Consider the following 14,604-nt stretch of genomic DNA (forward strand, 5'->3'; position numbering starts at 1 on the left):
ATTAGAAACAAGCTGATATTAATTCTAAAATGTAAATGGTTGAGATCACAAAATGTATAATAGCGTGTCAGTCAGGTGATGGCAAAAGCCAAGGTGTTGCTACACTTCTATTTCCAGCTGTTCTGTTAAATCAAATAATCTAAGGTTTACATGTCTAACATGTCATGCATCGAGTAGAATCCCCCTAAAATAGTAGCCAATTCAACACAATGTTTTAAAGCAATGTTACATTTTTTATGTTTATTGATTGGAATAACACATTAAAAATAAACTCTCCCTAGAGTAAATATTGATTGTCTAATAACTTGAAAGGTGGACGACATTTCAGAAACTAACCTTTCCAGAGTGGTGTATTTTACGGATCTTACGACGCTATACTCAACTTTAACACAAAGATAGTTGGCATAGGTCCGATATTGCAGTAGGTCAGAAATTGCGTAGACGATGTAACACACATTTTTTTTTAACTTTACATTCTTCATAACATTTAAGAACTTAAGTAATTCAACTGTTAAATTTTTTAATATTGCTTTTCATGTCCAACATAATGTTAAAAAGTCAAATCTTTAGGGGAAGTCAGCTCAATGTAAAGCACTAATTAGAAAAAACAAGGTAGCCATAGGTTACAGTGCATCTTATTCTTAAAAACCACATCAAAACTTAGAGGTAGTCAGCTCAATGTAAAACACTAATTAGTAGAAACAAGGTAGCCAAGAGGTTGCATTGCAACTTATTCTTAAAAACCACATCAAAACTTTAGGGTAGAGTCCGCTCCATGTAAAACACCGCTTAGTAAACCAAGAGATTGCAGTGCATAACTCATTCTTAAGCCACATCATGTTTCTTAACGTTTGATCAGTTTCTCTTCGTGTTGAAAATTTCTCGATCCACACAATTTAAAGTAAAGTCCCTCATTTTTGTTCCACATGCTCTTATCACGTTCTGTGTCCCATTTTATTAATTCTAACGATCACAAATACACAAATTTATTGGTTAATTCTACACAATCGTTGAAATCATTTGTGCTTTATTAGTTATGCATATTATCAACACCATAGCGAGTTAATGTCAACACCGCAGTAAATAAAAAAATAGTTTATTATGAAAAGACGAAATATACACATTATAAAACAAGATCCCCTCCCTTACACTAAAAAATAATGTATTTTTTAAAGATTTATTTCCATATTCACGGCGGTTCGGTGTAAAAAGGGGGGTTCAACCCAAACTATTTAAGTTTTCAAGCGATGTCAACTATATATAGGATGCTTAAAAATTACAGTTTATAGAAGAGTTCTGTATCAGTTACAACACATCTTAGACACGACTGATCTAATGTAAAGTCAAACTTCAGACAAGAGTTAAAGATTCCAACCCTGGTTCATAGAACCCGGAACCCGGGATTCAGAACTTGATCTTGAACCTCGTCTAGAACTTCTCTTTTAAGGTGGTGGAGGAGTGAATATTAAGAAACTAGATCACAGAGAGTGTCCTGGAATCCATGGTTGAGGATGTTGGACGCCGTGTTGTTGTTGATGTCAGTTTATTTGTCTACAGCTGTGTTAATCTTGGTAGCAATAACACACTCCTCACCAATGGCCGAGAGTACAGTACACTGAAAATAAAATGTACTAGAGATTTTTTTTATGGACTCGAGAAAATCATCCAGTTAGCCGTTTTAAATATTTTCAAAATGAATCCTGAGCTGAAAACTTTGGAATGGATAAACTTTAATTCTGACTTCTTGATCCGAATATCCACTGTGGAAACTTTTCATTTTAGTCCTTAATCCACTCTTTTTCTCTCTCTGGATATTCGTTAATTGTTTTCTCCAATGAGAATATTTCTGTTCTCTCATTGGTTGCCCGCTTTTCTCTGATTGGCTGCTACAGTTTCTCAGATGATTAAATATTAATTTGAATCTTATCGTTTTTCATACACTTTTAAAATAATCTTGCAAGATTATGTTAATCTGGAGATTAAGAAAAAGAGTGGATTAAGCCTTAATCCCGATATCCACCATTCAAACGTTCCCAGCTCTGAACACCCAAGGAGCTTTGTTGCATTTACAGAGCAATATTTAAAACTAACAAAAATATTTGTGAAAATATTAATAGAAATGAGAAATGAAACTGAGCTAAACTTCTTATATTTAAACGCAAGAAAATATATGTTTAAAACAGTGCTCAGGATCAGGATCCGCAAGATTTTGGTTCCCTGGATCCGGATTCGCAAAAATATGCGGATCCACGGATCCGGATCCAAGGGGTAAAATGACAGCCAAAAGCTGCAAAAAAAAACTTTTTTACTCTTAAAAGCCAAATCTGAACTTCACAGAGATTATAAAAATTTACTCATTTCTGAATGGTTTATCAACAAAAAATTTGAAAATTAATTTGTTAAAAAGCTTAGTAAATCTTAAAAGAAATGACCTGGATCCGGATCCATTTTTTCCAGTGCGTATCCAGGATCCGGATCCGCATCAAAATTAAATGGATCCTAAGCACTGTTTAAATTGGCGAAACACTATGACTTGACTTGAGGGTTTAACGATTCTACCATTAATCGGCTTTCTTTGAGGAATACTTAATCCCACAATAAAAATATATTTCACAATCCCATATTACAGATAAATCCCATCACTCCTCTCCCCATATTTATATTAAAAGCAGGACTAATATCTGTAATTCATCCTTAAGATCCCACATTTAATCATCGTAGACCAATTATCTAAATTCATATCATAAATCCCATATTTAAAATTCAACTAATGGATCCCATCTTAAATTAAACTCATTGATCCCATAATTAAAATTCACGTAATAGATATTACCATATTTAACAATTAATCTCATTGATCCCATATCTAAAATACATCAAATAGATCCAATAAATAAAATTCGTTTAGTAGATCCCATATTTAAAATTCATCTAATAGATCCCGTATTTGAAATTCATCTAATAGATTTCGTATTTAAATGCATCCAAAATTTGATAATCAACAATTGATTCTATAACTAAGTAATCCCTTATTTGAATTTCATCTCATAAGATCCAATATTTAAATTTCAACCACTATATCCTTTATTTAGAATTCATCTCATAGATCCATTATCTAAAATAAATCTAATAGATCCCATATTTGAAATTCATTACACAGACCCAATACTTGAAATTCATCTCATAGATCCATTATAACTGATCTAATAACCCCATATTTAAAAATTAATATTGAATGAATAATATTGAATATTAAAGTTTCATCTAATTGATCACCATCCTCAAAGTTCATCTCATAAATCCCATATTTAAAATTCATGAACGAAATTATTGAGGAGGATCAGGTTTACTTCACATTATAACTATTTAATAGAAGAGGAACACGCACGCAAATATCAAAACTGAAGCCTTCATAATAGCGTTAACCCATTATTTTTTTCACAGTAATATTTAAAGGCAATTTAAAACCTACCAGAATATCTCTCTCAGCGGCGATGGCCTCTCTAATTTCGTCCCCAACGGAGTCCTCGGGGCACTTGAGATCGTCCCTGGTATCGCCAGTATCGTCCATAAGGGAGAGGAAGTCGTCCTCGACACCAATAAGCTGGTAGTCCTTTCGCTTAACGTTGGGGACTTCCATGTTATGAGTAGAAGGGCAAATATCCTCAAGCTTCTTACCTAAAACACGTAACAGGAGCCTTTAATTCGTTGAGGTAAGAAGACCTTATTTAAAGCTAAATTAACCATCACATTTGATCCCCCAACACCCTGCATAAAAAATTTTGATATCAATTTTAAGGAATTGGGACAGAAACAAAATATTTGGGGATAATTGTCGAAATAGTAATTTCAGTTAAAAAATTTAAAATTTCTCCACTTTTGTTAGTTCTTTCACGACATATCTAGCGGGCGAGTAATTAACCTCAAAATATTAAATTTAGTACTTATCACGCTAAATGCAGGCTCTAGAAAATAGCCAATTAAAACAAAATTTTATTTCAGTGTACCTGTGAAGATATCAAGGGCGACCATGTGAACCTTAGCGTGTCCGTGCTTTCCGGTCTTAGAGGTGGACATCTCAACAATCTTGCAGGGGCGGTTCTAAAATGAATACAAATATTAAGATCTAACTTTGGGGAGGATACCATACTTTTAGTATTAAAAGAGAAGTATTTGTTGTAAACGCGCGACGGTTTGCAGGAACTAAAACCGGGTCCGTAAGTATACAATTTTTGGACCCCCCCCCCCCTCCTATCAATTATGTAAATGACAGTAAATTTTCAGTTATTTTGAATAATTTTAAGGTAAAATTAAAATTTCTGGGCAGAGCGCTGCGGCTCGAATAGGTTATGGGACCGAGCGCTGCTGCCAGGAGAGGCTTTCAATAAAAAAATCAACAAAATTAGTACATATTTGGAGTTCAGTTCAGACACATTGAACAGAGCGCTGCGGCTAGGACAGACTAAGGGGCCAACCACGGCTAGGAGGCCGGAGGCTGCGGCCACATGGTCAATTGTATCCATGTCTAACATAAAAGATCCATGTACAAAATTGTTAAAGGGGGTAGGGGTCCAGAAATCGTACACTAGGAAATAATCCTGACATAAATTGTATGTCCAATTCCAAACAGTACCCTTTTCACCTACCTGGGTAACTATAAAATAACGAGAAATGTATTCTGTTATATTCCTCCTATAACTTGGGTTAAATAAATCCGGTGGTATATATAAACTGAAAACAGACATCCCATTCACAATATTCAGTAAGGGTAAAAAGATAACTGAATTGAATCTCGTCAGACGACATCCAGCAATAGAACCCCAGCAGGGATATCTTAAGTAATGGCTCAAGCAATAATCCCTGCAACAGTGACTAAGTCACTATCAAGCAAAATAGCTCCGACCTTTTACGGCTATTTCGGTTCCTACGAATCCTCAAAAGAAGGATATCCACAGTTCAATACTTTCTCTGGATCCTTTTCAAATTCAAGGTTTCAACAAAACTAACGTATGTAAGTTCTCTCCCAACTGAACTTAAAACAATTACCAACATGTCGTTCAAGAATTACAATCGGAACTTTACTTCCTAACTAGTAGCAAAAAACACACCCCCTTTTAACTAGGTGAAGTCAGTCCTAGAGAACAATTTTGGACCCCCCTCCTATCAATTATGTACATGACCGAGCGCTGCGGCCACGGGTTAGCTTAAATTAAGGCCCTTTCTGGACCGAGCGCTGCGGCTAGGAAAGGATAGGGGGCCGAGTGCTGCGGCCACATGTCTTACATTTAAGATCCATATACAAACTTGATAGGACGGGGGGGGGATCCAAAAATCGTTCTCAAGGAATTTACCATTAGGTAAATGTACAGCAGGCTATTTCGCTACTTAAAAAACCGTTTCAGATTGGGTCAAATATAATTTTCCAGGATAAGACAAGGAGGCCGGGCGTCATATCAACCAATCGTCGGGCATAAACAAGAATTTACAGGAGGGCTTTGGGATGAAAGGGGGCTCAAAACCTGTCGGGGCCCAAAATAACTAAAAACCAGCGATTTTCCAAATTTGAAGTAGAAGGGGGGCTAAGCCTATATGCCCCCCCTGATAACGCCTCTGCAGATCGTATTCTTTACCGAGGGCAGGAGTGACAAAAAGCTTCAATCGTACATACTACGTGTGCTTTAAAAAAAACAGCTAAGAGGTTATTATTGGGAAACCATTACGACAAATAACTAGATTTTACCTTGATCATGACGAACCCTCCCTTCCTCAAGGCAGAGCACTGCATTGGGAAGGTTGCGGATGCCCCGGCATCTCCTCCTCCGAAATCGAAACCTTCCTCTGCCATTGTATATACGGAATACAATCTGAAAATAATAGCAAGATAATCCTTGGATGCACCAGCTGAATAGGAACTATGTCAAAGATAAATTAATTTAAGGGCCGAGTCATATAATGCGGAATATTCCTAGTATACGATTTTTGGACCGACTAAAAATGCATTATAAATATATCATTTGGATTCTATAAAACTGTATTTGTACAAAACATTTGAAACTGATTTTATTTATTATGTTTAGCGCCCAATGGTGTTATTTTGNCTTAACCTAACCTAACCCTAAATAACAAAAAAATAAATAATAATAAATTTGCTGAAAAATAAATGGTCATGTACAAAATTGGTAGGAGGGAGGGGCACGGGGGGGGGGGTCCAAAAATCGTATACTAGGACAGACCCTATAATGCGATATGAAAATGATAAATCACTGTACTTCACGCCTTAAACAACTGAATAAGATTTACACATCTCGTTGCTAGGATAACGTTAGCTCCAAAATCGGACAACGGCGTCGTGGAGTGGAAGTAATCGGCGAAAATTGAAGCACACATAAACACTAATAAAATTATGAATAGTGCGGCCTGCAGGGTTGGCCGGTACGTCTGAATTTAGTCTCTTTCTCTCCACGTTTCTGTTCAATCTGGTTCATTGCCGGTAATTTCGTGACATCATATCCGGATATTTGCCGCAACACCTCAACTCTCAGTGGCGGGAGTTTTGAATAATAAAAGTAAAATTTTCGATGTTATTAAACTGGACGATGGTGTATCGAGTGTATCCTTCAACCTACACAATCCACTATACTCCACTTCTGACTTCGCTGATTCTGCTATACTACACATCCGACCTACTAATACGTGGCCCCCTAGTCTGTCCTAACCGCGGCGCTCGGCCCCCTTAGCTTTCTTTAGGATGGTGTATTTCTGGACCTTCGCTCATCCGACCTTCTAGCACGTTGTTTTACAGCTGCTAGATGGACTTCAAGCCGAGCAGCTCCCGGCATCTAGCTTGTCCTAGCCGCGGCGCTCGTCCCCCTATCCGGCTCGGCCCAGAAATTGTCTTAACCTAACCAAACCCTAGCTCAAATAATACAAAAATAAACAGATGTCGTAGGTCGGATGTGCAGTATATGGCGGATGGGCAGTAGAGCGGATCAACATACCCTTTCCTAGCCGCAGCGCTCGGCCCAAAAATTGTCTTAACCTAACATAACTCTCAAATGATACAAAAATAAACAAATGGCGTAGGTTCGATATTGCATATAGGATCAGAAGTTCAGTAGGCGGGATTTCCGTATGCGATGTAACATCAGCTCAAATACACTATCCTTAACGCATCCTTCTCATCCTGTACTCATCCTTCCCATCTTTCTTTACCTTAACAGCGTTTCTTCCTGTTTACCCTTATCATCCTTCTCTTCCTTCACATCCAATTCTCATCTGCACATCCTTCACATCTATCTCATCCTTCTCATCTTTCTTTACCTTTAACATCCCTTTACTCCTTTTCATCCTTCTCATTCTGCATTTATTCTTTACTCATCCTCCTCGTCCTCATTCATTCTGTACTCATCCTTCTTATCCTGTTTATACTTTACTCATTCTTTTCCTCCTTCTTATCCTTCACGTCCATATCTCATCTTTCTTTACCATAACATCCTTTCTTTCTTCTCTTCCTTTTCATTCTGTATTTATCCTTCCCAACCTTCTCATCATTCACGTCCTTCTCATTTTTTTTACCTTAACATCTTTTTCTATTTGTTCATCCAGTTCATACTGTACTCATCCTTTCCTCCATTATATCCTTCTTATCCTGTTCATACTATACTCATCCTTTCCTTCTTTATACCCTTCTTATCCTGTTCATACTATACTCATCCTTTCCTTCTTATATTCTTCTCATCCTGTTCATACTATACTCATTCTTTCTTTCTTCATATCCTTCTCATCCTGTTCATACTATACTCATCCTTTCCTTCTTTATATCCGTCTCATTCCGTTCATACTATACTCATCCTTTCCTCTTTCATATCCTTCTCATCCTGTTCATACTATACTCATCCTTTCCTGCTTCATATCCTTCTCATCCTGTTCATACTATACTCATCCTTTCCTCCTTCATATCCTTCTCATCATGTTCATACTATACTCATCCTTTCCTCATTCATATCATACTCATCCAGTTCATACTATATTTATCATTTCCTTCTTCATATCCTTCTCATCCTTTCCTCCTTAATATCTTACTCAACCTATTCATACAATACTCTCGTAATTTCCTTCTTCATATCTTTCTCATCCGGTGTTCATAATATACTCATCCTTTCCTTCTTTATATCCTTCTCATCCTATTCATACTATACTCATCCTTTCCTCCTTCATATCCTTCTCATTTTGTTCATACTATACTCATCCTTTCCTTCTTTATATCCTTCTCATCCAGTTCATACTATACTCATCCTTTCCTCCTTCATATCCTTCTCATTCTGTTAATACTATACTCATCCTTTCCTGATTCATATCCTTCTTATCCTGTTCATACTATACTCATCCTTTCCTTCTTTATATCCTTCTCATCCAGTTTATACTATACTCATCCTTTCCTCCTTCATATCCTTCTCATTTTGTTCATACTATACTCATCCTTTCCTGCTTCATATCCTTCTTATCCTGTTCATACTATACTCATCCTTTCCTCCTTCATATCCTTCTCATTCTGTTCATACTATACTCATCCTTTCCTGCTTCATATCCTTCTCATCCTGTTCATACTATACTCATCCTTTCCTCCTTCATATCCTTCTTATCCTGTTCATACTATACTCATCCTTTACTCCTTCATATCCTTCTTATTCTGTTCATACTATACTCATCCTTTCCTCTTTCGTATCCTTCTTATCCTGTTCAGTGTTCATACTATACTCATCCTTTCCTCCTTCATATCCTTCTCATCCTTTCCTCCTTAATATCCTATTCATTCTGTTCATGCTATACTCATCCTTTACTCCTTCATTTCCTTCTCATCCTCTTAATATCATACTCATTATGTTTATACAATACTCTCATCCTTTCCTCCTTCATAACCTTTTATTCCTGTTCATACTATACTCATTCTTTCTTTCTTCATATCCTTCTCATCATGTTCATACTATACTCATTCTTTACGGCCTCATATCCTTCTCATCGTGTTCATCCTTTCCCATTATATTTTTCTCTTCCTCTTCATCTTATACTTATCCTTCCCATCATTCTCCTCTTCCTCATCCTCTAAGTGGACTTATTAATTTAGTTCTTGGTTCTCATTTATCCATCAAGCATGAATTTATCTCGAGTATCCCTAAGGTATAGTTCTACATTAGTTCTCTCAGATTAACATATGCCAGTTTAAGAAATCAAGTCAATTCTATAAATAAATTGATAAAGGTGTTCATATTTATATTTAACTACATATAATCTAAAGGCACTTTATTTGGACAGAGATCTGATTAAGATTGTCACATTACTGATTAAAGCCCCGAAATGTCGGTGCAGTATTATCCGTGGGTTCAATGTACATAAAAAATGCTCAAATGTACAAAGAAATGGGTTATTATCGATCAAAGATTGTTCAGTTGTTTATATTATCAGTAAATAATTGAATACAGGTGTACATATAGGTGCCCTGTGCTACGTAGTCATAGCAGAACTGAGTTTGCTATGGATACGAGATTTTTAGAAAAATGTAACTAAAAATGTTTTATCATATCAACTGGAAGAACGGGTTGGTGGTTGGCAACTAGCTACTAGAATAAATCATAAAATTTAAATCAATTCGTATAAACAATAAAGGAACCGATTACTCGAGCGCCATTTTCTATTTTTCTGTCCCTAATATCTTTGTAACCTGATGTAGACCTTAGATCTTTCAAACTAAGATTCTGTTAGATAAACAAACCAAAGTTTGAAATTTTAAAGTTTTACACCATTAGGTTCCAAAGATTTAAGAATTAGAAAATTATAGTTTGTGGCGAGTGTTCTATTCCTTTCCAGAGTTAAAGGAATATATAATAAGGTTTCATTTTTAACTCTTTAGTAAAGAATTTGCCTTTTTAAAAGTTATCTGCGACATTCTGACGGAAATATAGCATCGAGGTAAACTTGAAAACTAAAATTTGACCGCATCTAGAAAACTAGCTCAAACTAGGATCTAGAAAACTAGCTCAACTAGGATCTAGAAAACTAGCTCAAACTAGGATCTAGAAAACTTCTCAACTAGGTTCTAGAAAACCAGCTCAAACTAGGATTTAGAAAATTAGCTCAAACTAGGATCTAGGAAACTATCTCAAACTAGGATCTAGAAAACTAGCTCAAACTAAAATCTAGAAAACTAGCTCAAACTAAAATCTAGAAAACTAGCTCAAACTAGGATCTAGAAAACTATCTCAAACTAGGATTTAGAAAACTAGCTCAACTAGGATCTAGAAAACTAGCTCAAACTAAAATCTAGAAAACTAGCTCAAACTAGGATCTAGAAAACTTCTCAACTAGGTTCTAGAAAACCAGCTCAAACTAGGATCTAGAAAACTAGCTCAAACTAGGATCCAGAAAACTAGCTCAAACTAGGATCTAGAAAACTATCTCAAACTAGGATCTAGAAAACTAGCTCAAACTAGGATCTAGAAAACAATACTCAAACTAATCTTAAGATCAAGCTCAAGTTTAAGCTGAACTTGGAACTTATCACGAATGTTAATCACGTTTTCTGGATTACATAAATACAATTAAAAATAATATAATAACATTTTTCCAAATAAGAATAAAACCAACAAACAGATTTCAAAGCTAAAAAAAGTTTAAATATAGAAGTTTAGAACTGGTTTTAATGGAGACTGTTAAAATAAAAGAAATGCAATGTTGTTTTATCTCCGTAAAGAGAAACCGGTCACAATTATATAAATATAATAAGATATAATCTATTTTTGTATTTCAAAATCTACTGCAATAATCCTTAAATCTTAATTTTAGGAGTTTAAAAGTAAGTTCTTATCTTGGAACATAAGACAAAATGTTGTCATAAAAAAAGTTTGCTTTTTTAAACGACTGTGCAATATCAATAATACGTCGCAACATTATGCTAAGTTTTGAACTTGTAAAAGTTATAGTAATTTAATAAAAAAGATATTTTTTAAAACCGATCATTTTTGTTGATGGTGAATCATAACTGGAATTTACTTTTAATTTAATTAATAGGTTGGAAATAAAAATGATGGTTGAATCAACCTTATTAATAATTTGATCGATCAAATCTATAAAGATTTATCTATATATGAAATAATAAATTAAATTCATTAACTAACAAATGCAATAATTAATTAAAAATTCTCCGGAAAAAGTGTGAATCTCTGAACACGTGGAACAAGGATCAATCCTGGGCTCGCTGATTCCTCTTCAGCTGTGAGAATAAATCCTTTTCAAATATTTTAGCACCAAAACTTCAATCCTCCTGGAAAAAGTGTGAATTATTAAAGTTAAAAACAAAAAATACAATATACGTAGATTTTTTTACGATATTTTTCTGGTGAAATAGAATATTTGATACAAAAATCTTTTATAGCTTTTACTCTAAAAACTGGATTCAACTGTAAATGATAAAAAATATTTTATGAATTTATATATTGAAAAAATATAAAATATTTGAGTAAAATGCACTATTGGTTTATAATGAACTGTATTTTTAGAGTTGTAATAAAAATATATTTAAAATTGTATTAAACCAGTATTTAAAGCTTTTTTATAAAAAAGCATTTAAATAAAAATGTGTAATAAATTGAGAATAAAATCAAAGCAATTTAATAATATATTAAAAGCATAAAAGGTTTATATAAACTAAAATTATAATAATAATATAAAATTTGTTAACAAGTTTCTAACATACTTGTGATAAAAAATTAATTTAAACGTTTAAACTGGGTTTATAAAAGAAAAATATTTATATTTTTATTCGTATAAATAATACATTTCATAAAATGTAATGGTGCAAACTAATCCAAAAAAAAATTATAGGAGTGTATAATATGTTAACAATAAAGCTAACCTGCATTAAAAGGAATAGAATAAAAAAAAATTATCATGGTTTATAATAAAACTGATAAAAATTTTATATCCATTTTATATTCGTACAGATATATGTATTGTACAATGTAAATGTAGAATACATTTATTAAAATGTATTTAAACACTTTTTAATATTAAATTATTATTACACTAAGTACCTTACAATCTGTACAAGTCTTACATAAAGTACCTTCCAATCTGTGCAATTCTAACACTTCCAATTTGTACAAGTCTTACATAAAGTACCTTCCAATCTGTGCAATTCTAACACTAAGTACCTTACAGTCTATACAGTTCTTACATAAAGTACCTTCCAATCTGTGCAATTCTAACACTAAGTACCTTACAGTCTATACAGTTCTTACACAAAGTACCTTCCAATCTGTACAATTCTAACACAAAGTACCTTACAGTCTATACAGTTCATACACTAAGTATAATACAGTCTATACAGTTCTAACACAAAGTACCTTCCAATCTGTGCAATTCTAACACTAAGTACCTTACAGTCTATGCAGTTCTTACACAAAGTACCTTCCAATCTGTACAATTCTAACACTAAGTACCTTACTGTCTATACAGTTCTTACACAAAGTACCTTACATTCTGTGCAATTCTTACACTAAGTACCTTACAGTCTATACAGTTCATACACTAAGTATAATACAGACTGTACAGTTCTTACACTAAGTACCTTACAATCTGTACAATTCTTACACTAAGTACCTTACAGTCTGTACAATTCTTACACTAAGTACTTACATTCTGTACAGTTCTTACAATAAGTACCTTACAGTCTGTACAATTCTTACACTAAGTACCTTACAATCTGTACAATTCTTACACTAAGTACCTTACAGTCTGTACAATTCTTACACTAAGTACTTACATTCTGTACAGTTCTTACAATAAGTACCTTACAGTCTGTACAATTCTTACACTAAGTACCTTACAGTCTATACAATTCTTCCACTAAGTACCTTACAGTTTGTACAGTTCTTACACTAAGTACCATACCGTCTGTACAGTTCTTACACTAAGTAATTTATAGTCTGTACACTAAGAACCTTACCGTCTGTACAGTTCTTACACTAGGTACCTTAAAGTATGTGCAATTCATACACTAAATACGTTACAGTCTGTACAGTTCTTACACTAAGCACCTTTCAGTCTGTACAGTATCTTACACTAAGTACCTTACAGTCTGTACAATTCTTACACTAAGTACTTACATTCTGTACAGTTCTTACAATAAGTACCTTACAATCAGTACAATTCTTCCACTAAGTACCTTACAGTCTGTACAATTCTTCCACTAAGTACCTTACAGTCTGTACAGTGTACAGTTCTTACACTATGTACCTTACAATTTGTACCACCAGGTTCCAACCTTCTCTGACCGAAAGGTCTGTGCAGCGTGAAAAGAAAGCGCGTGTAAATTAAAGAATTCATAAGGAATTAGTTAGCTCACAAGTTTTCAAGATATTATTCAGTTCCCAGGAAAATTTAGGAGATAAGATTGTCTTTTTTATTAAAAAAATGGTCCCTGGAATGAATTTGTTGTGCATTAAAGCAGTTACTGATCTAGGTTTACTGCAGGTACGTTAGAGAAGTGTTATCTATACTCTAGGAATACCTGAGTTTCTGTATTGTGTATACTAAGGTTCAGACTTCCGGAGGTGCCAGAGTTTCTGTTACTCTGGTCGGAGGTTCCACTAGAGTCCCTGAAGGTGTTTCTTTTCTCAATCTCGTGAACTTTGCTGAGATTCAGAGCCGTCGGAGGTTTCCTTCTGGAGGCCGGAGGAGGACAAACTCCGGGATCGGTATTCTTCTTTCTCTCTCCCTCATGCAGCTCAGCAGCAACCACAAACCTAGTCTGAGCTGATCCGTTGCAGGATTCAGTGCTTACTAGCTGACGTAAACGGTCTAACTGGGCCTCAAGCTGCCGATTGTGATCCTCTAAAATGGCCATCCTGGCCTCAAGACGAGTCTTCTGCTGCCTATAATTAAAAATAGTTGGAATATCTATTAATAATGCTAGAAGAAAACTGTAATCGACATTTTTTTAATGTCGACCGCTTATAAACCTTTCAAGGCGGTAATATTACATCGTCTATATGCAACATCCCCCAGCTATTGAACTTCTGACCTACTATCTTTCCGACCTACTGCAATATCGGACCTACGCTAGCTGTTTATTTTTGTATTACTTGAGGGTTAGGTTAGCTTAAGACAATTTTTGAGCCTAGCGCTGCGGCTAGGACAGGCTAGGGGGCGGGCGCTACGACCTCAAGTCCATATAGCAGCTATAAAACCACGTGCTAGTAGTTTAGATGTGTAGTAAAGCAGATTTGGCGTAGGTCAGAAGTGGAGTAAAGCGGATTTGCGTAGGTCGAAAAATATACCATCTTCTAGACAATACAACCAAGCTAGCTGATTTCTTGCCATAAGCCAAATACACAAGAAAAATACATATTACATATAGAGAGATAGAATGAAAATAAACAAGAAAAGTACCGTATTTTCCAACAAACCTGAGTGTTTTCTCTTCCTGTAAAGTTTCCTTTTTACCAGATTGTCCTGCAGTGAGCTCTCTGTGTTCCGCCTGCAATCTACTATTCTCCTGGATATTATAAAAATAACTTTGTTTACCTTGTGATCATATTTTCAATTTAC

At 34.8% G+C, this 14,604-nt stretch overlaps 2 protein-coding genes across 3 annotated transcripts in view; both read right to left on the bottom strand.

The window, feature by feature from the left end:
* Positions 1 to 1,010: 1,010 nt before the first annotated feature.
* On the bottom strand, positions 1,011 to 5,881 carry LOC111705142 (eukaryotic translation initiation factor 5A). The gene is made up of 4 exons (XM_023477604.1): positions 5,741 to 5,881; positions 4,008 to 4,101; positions 3,473 to 3,678; positions 1,011 to 1,615 (listed from the first exon to the last, which is right to left on the bottom strand). The coding sequence occupies exons 1-4, from the start codon at positions 5,843 to 5,845 to the stop codon at positions 1,544 to 1,546; spliced, it is 477 nt and encodes a 158-aa protein (XP_023333372.1). The 5' UTR covers positions 5,846 to 5,881; the 3' UTR covers positions 1,011 to 1,543.
* A 5,233-nt stretch (positions 5,882 to 11,114) lies between these two features.
* LOC111704741 (dystrophin) overlaps positions 11,115 to 14,604 on the bottom strand; it is a 67,186-nt gene continuing 63,696 nt past the window's right edge. For both annotated transcript variants that reach the window (XM_023477085.1, XM_023477077.1), the window contains 3 exons: positions 14,463 to 14,551; positions 13,565 to 13,928; positions 11,115 to 11,317 (listed from right to left, as the gene is read on the bottom strand). In XM_023477085.1, coding sequence (XP_023332853.1) covers positions 11,309 to 11,317; positions 13,565 to 13,928; positions 14,463 to 14,551 — 462 coding nt within the window. In that variant the 3' untranslated portion in view covers positions 11,115 to 11,308. The remainder of the gene's footprint in view (positions 11,318 to 13,564; positions 13,929 to 14,462; positions 14,552 to 14,604) is intronic.

This window comes from Eurytemora carolleeae, unplaced genomic scaffold (genome assembly GCF_000591075.1).
Source record: "Eurytemora carolleeae unplaced genomic scaffold, Eaff_2.0 scaffold2, whole genome shotgun sequence".
Taxonomy (NCBI): Eukaryota; Metazoa; Arthropoda; class Copepoda; order Calanoida; family Temoridae; genus Eurytemora; species Eurytemora carolleeae.

Excerpts from the sequence above, each read along its gene's own strand:
- LOC111705142 (XM_023477604.1), bottom strand. The coding sequence starts at position 5,845 with ATGGCAGAGGAAGGTTTCGATTTCGGAGGAGGAGATGCCGGGGCATCC. Across the intron at positions 4,102-5,740 it reads GAGGGTTCGTCATGATCAAG|AACCGCCCCTGCAAGATTGT; the intron begins GTAAAATCTAGT and ends TATTCATTTTAG. Across the intron at positions 1,616-3,472 it reads CCGCTGAGAGAGATATTCTG|TGTACTGTACTCTCGGCCAT; the intron begins GTAGGTTTTAAA and ends TTTTATTTTCAG.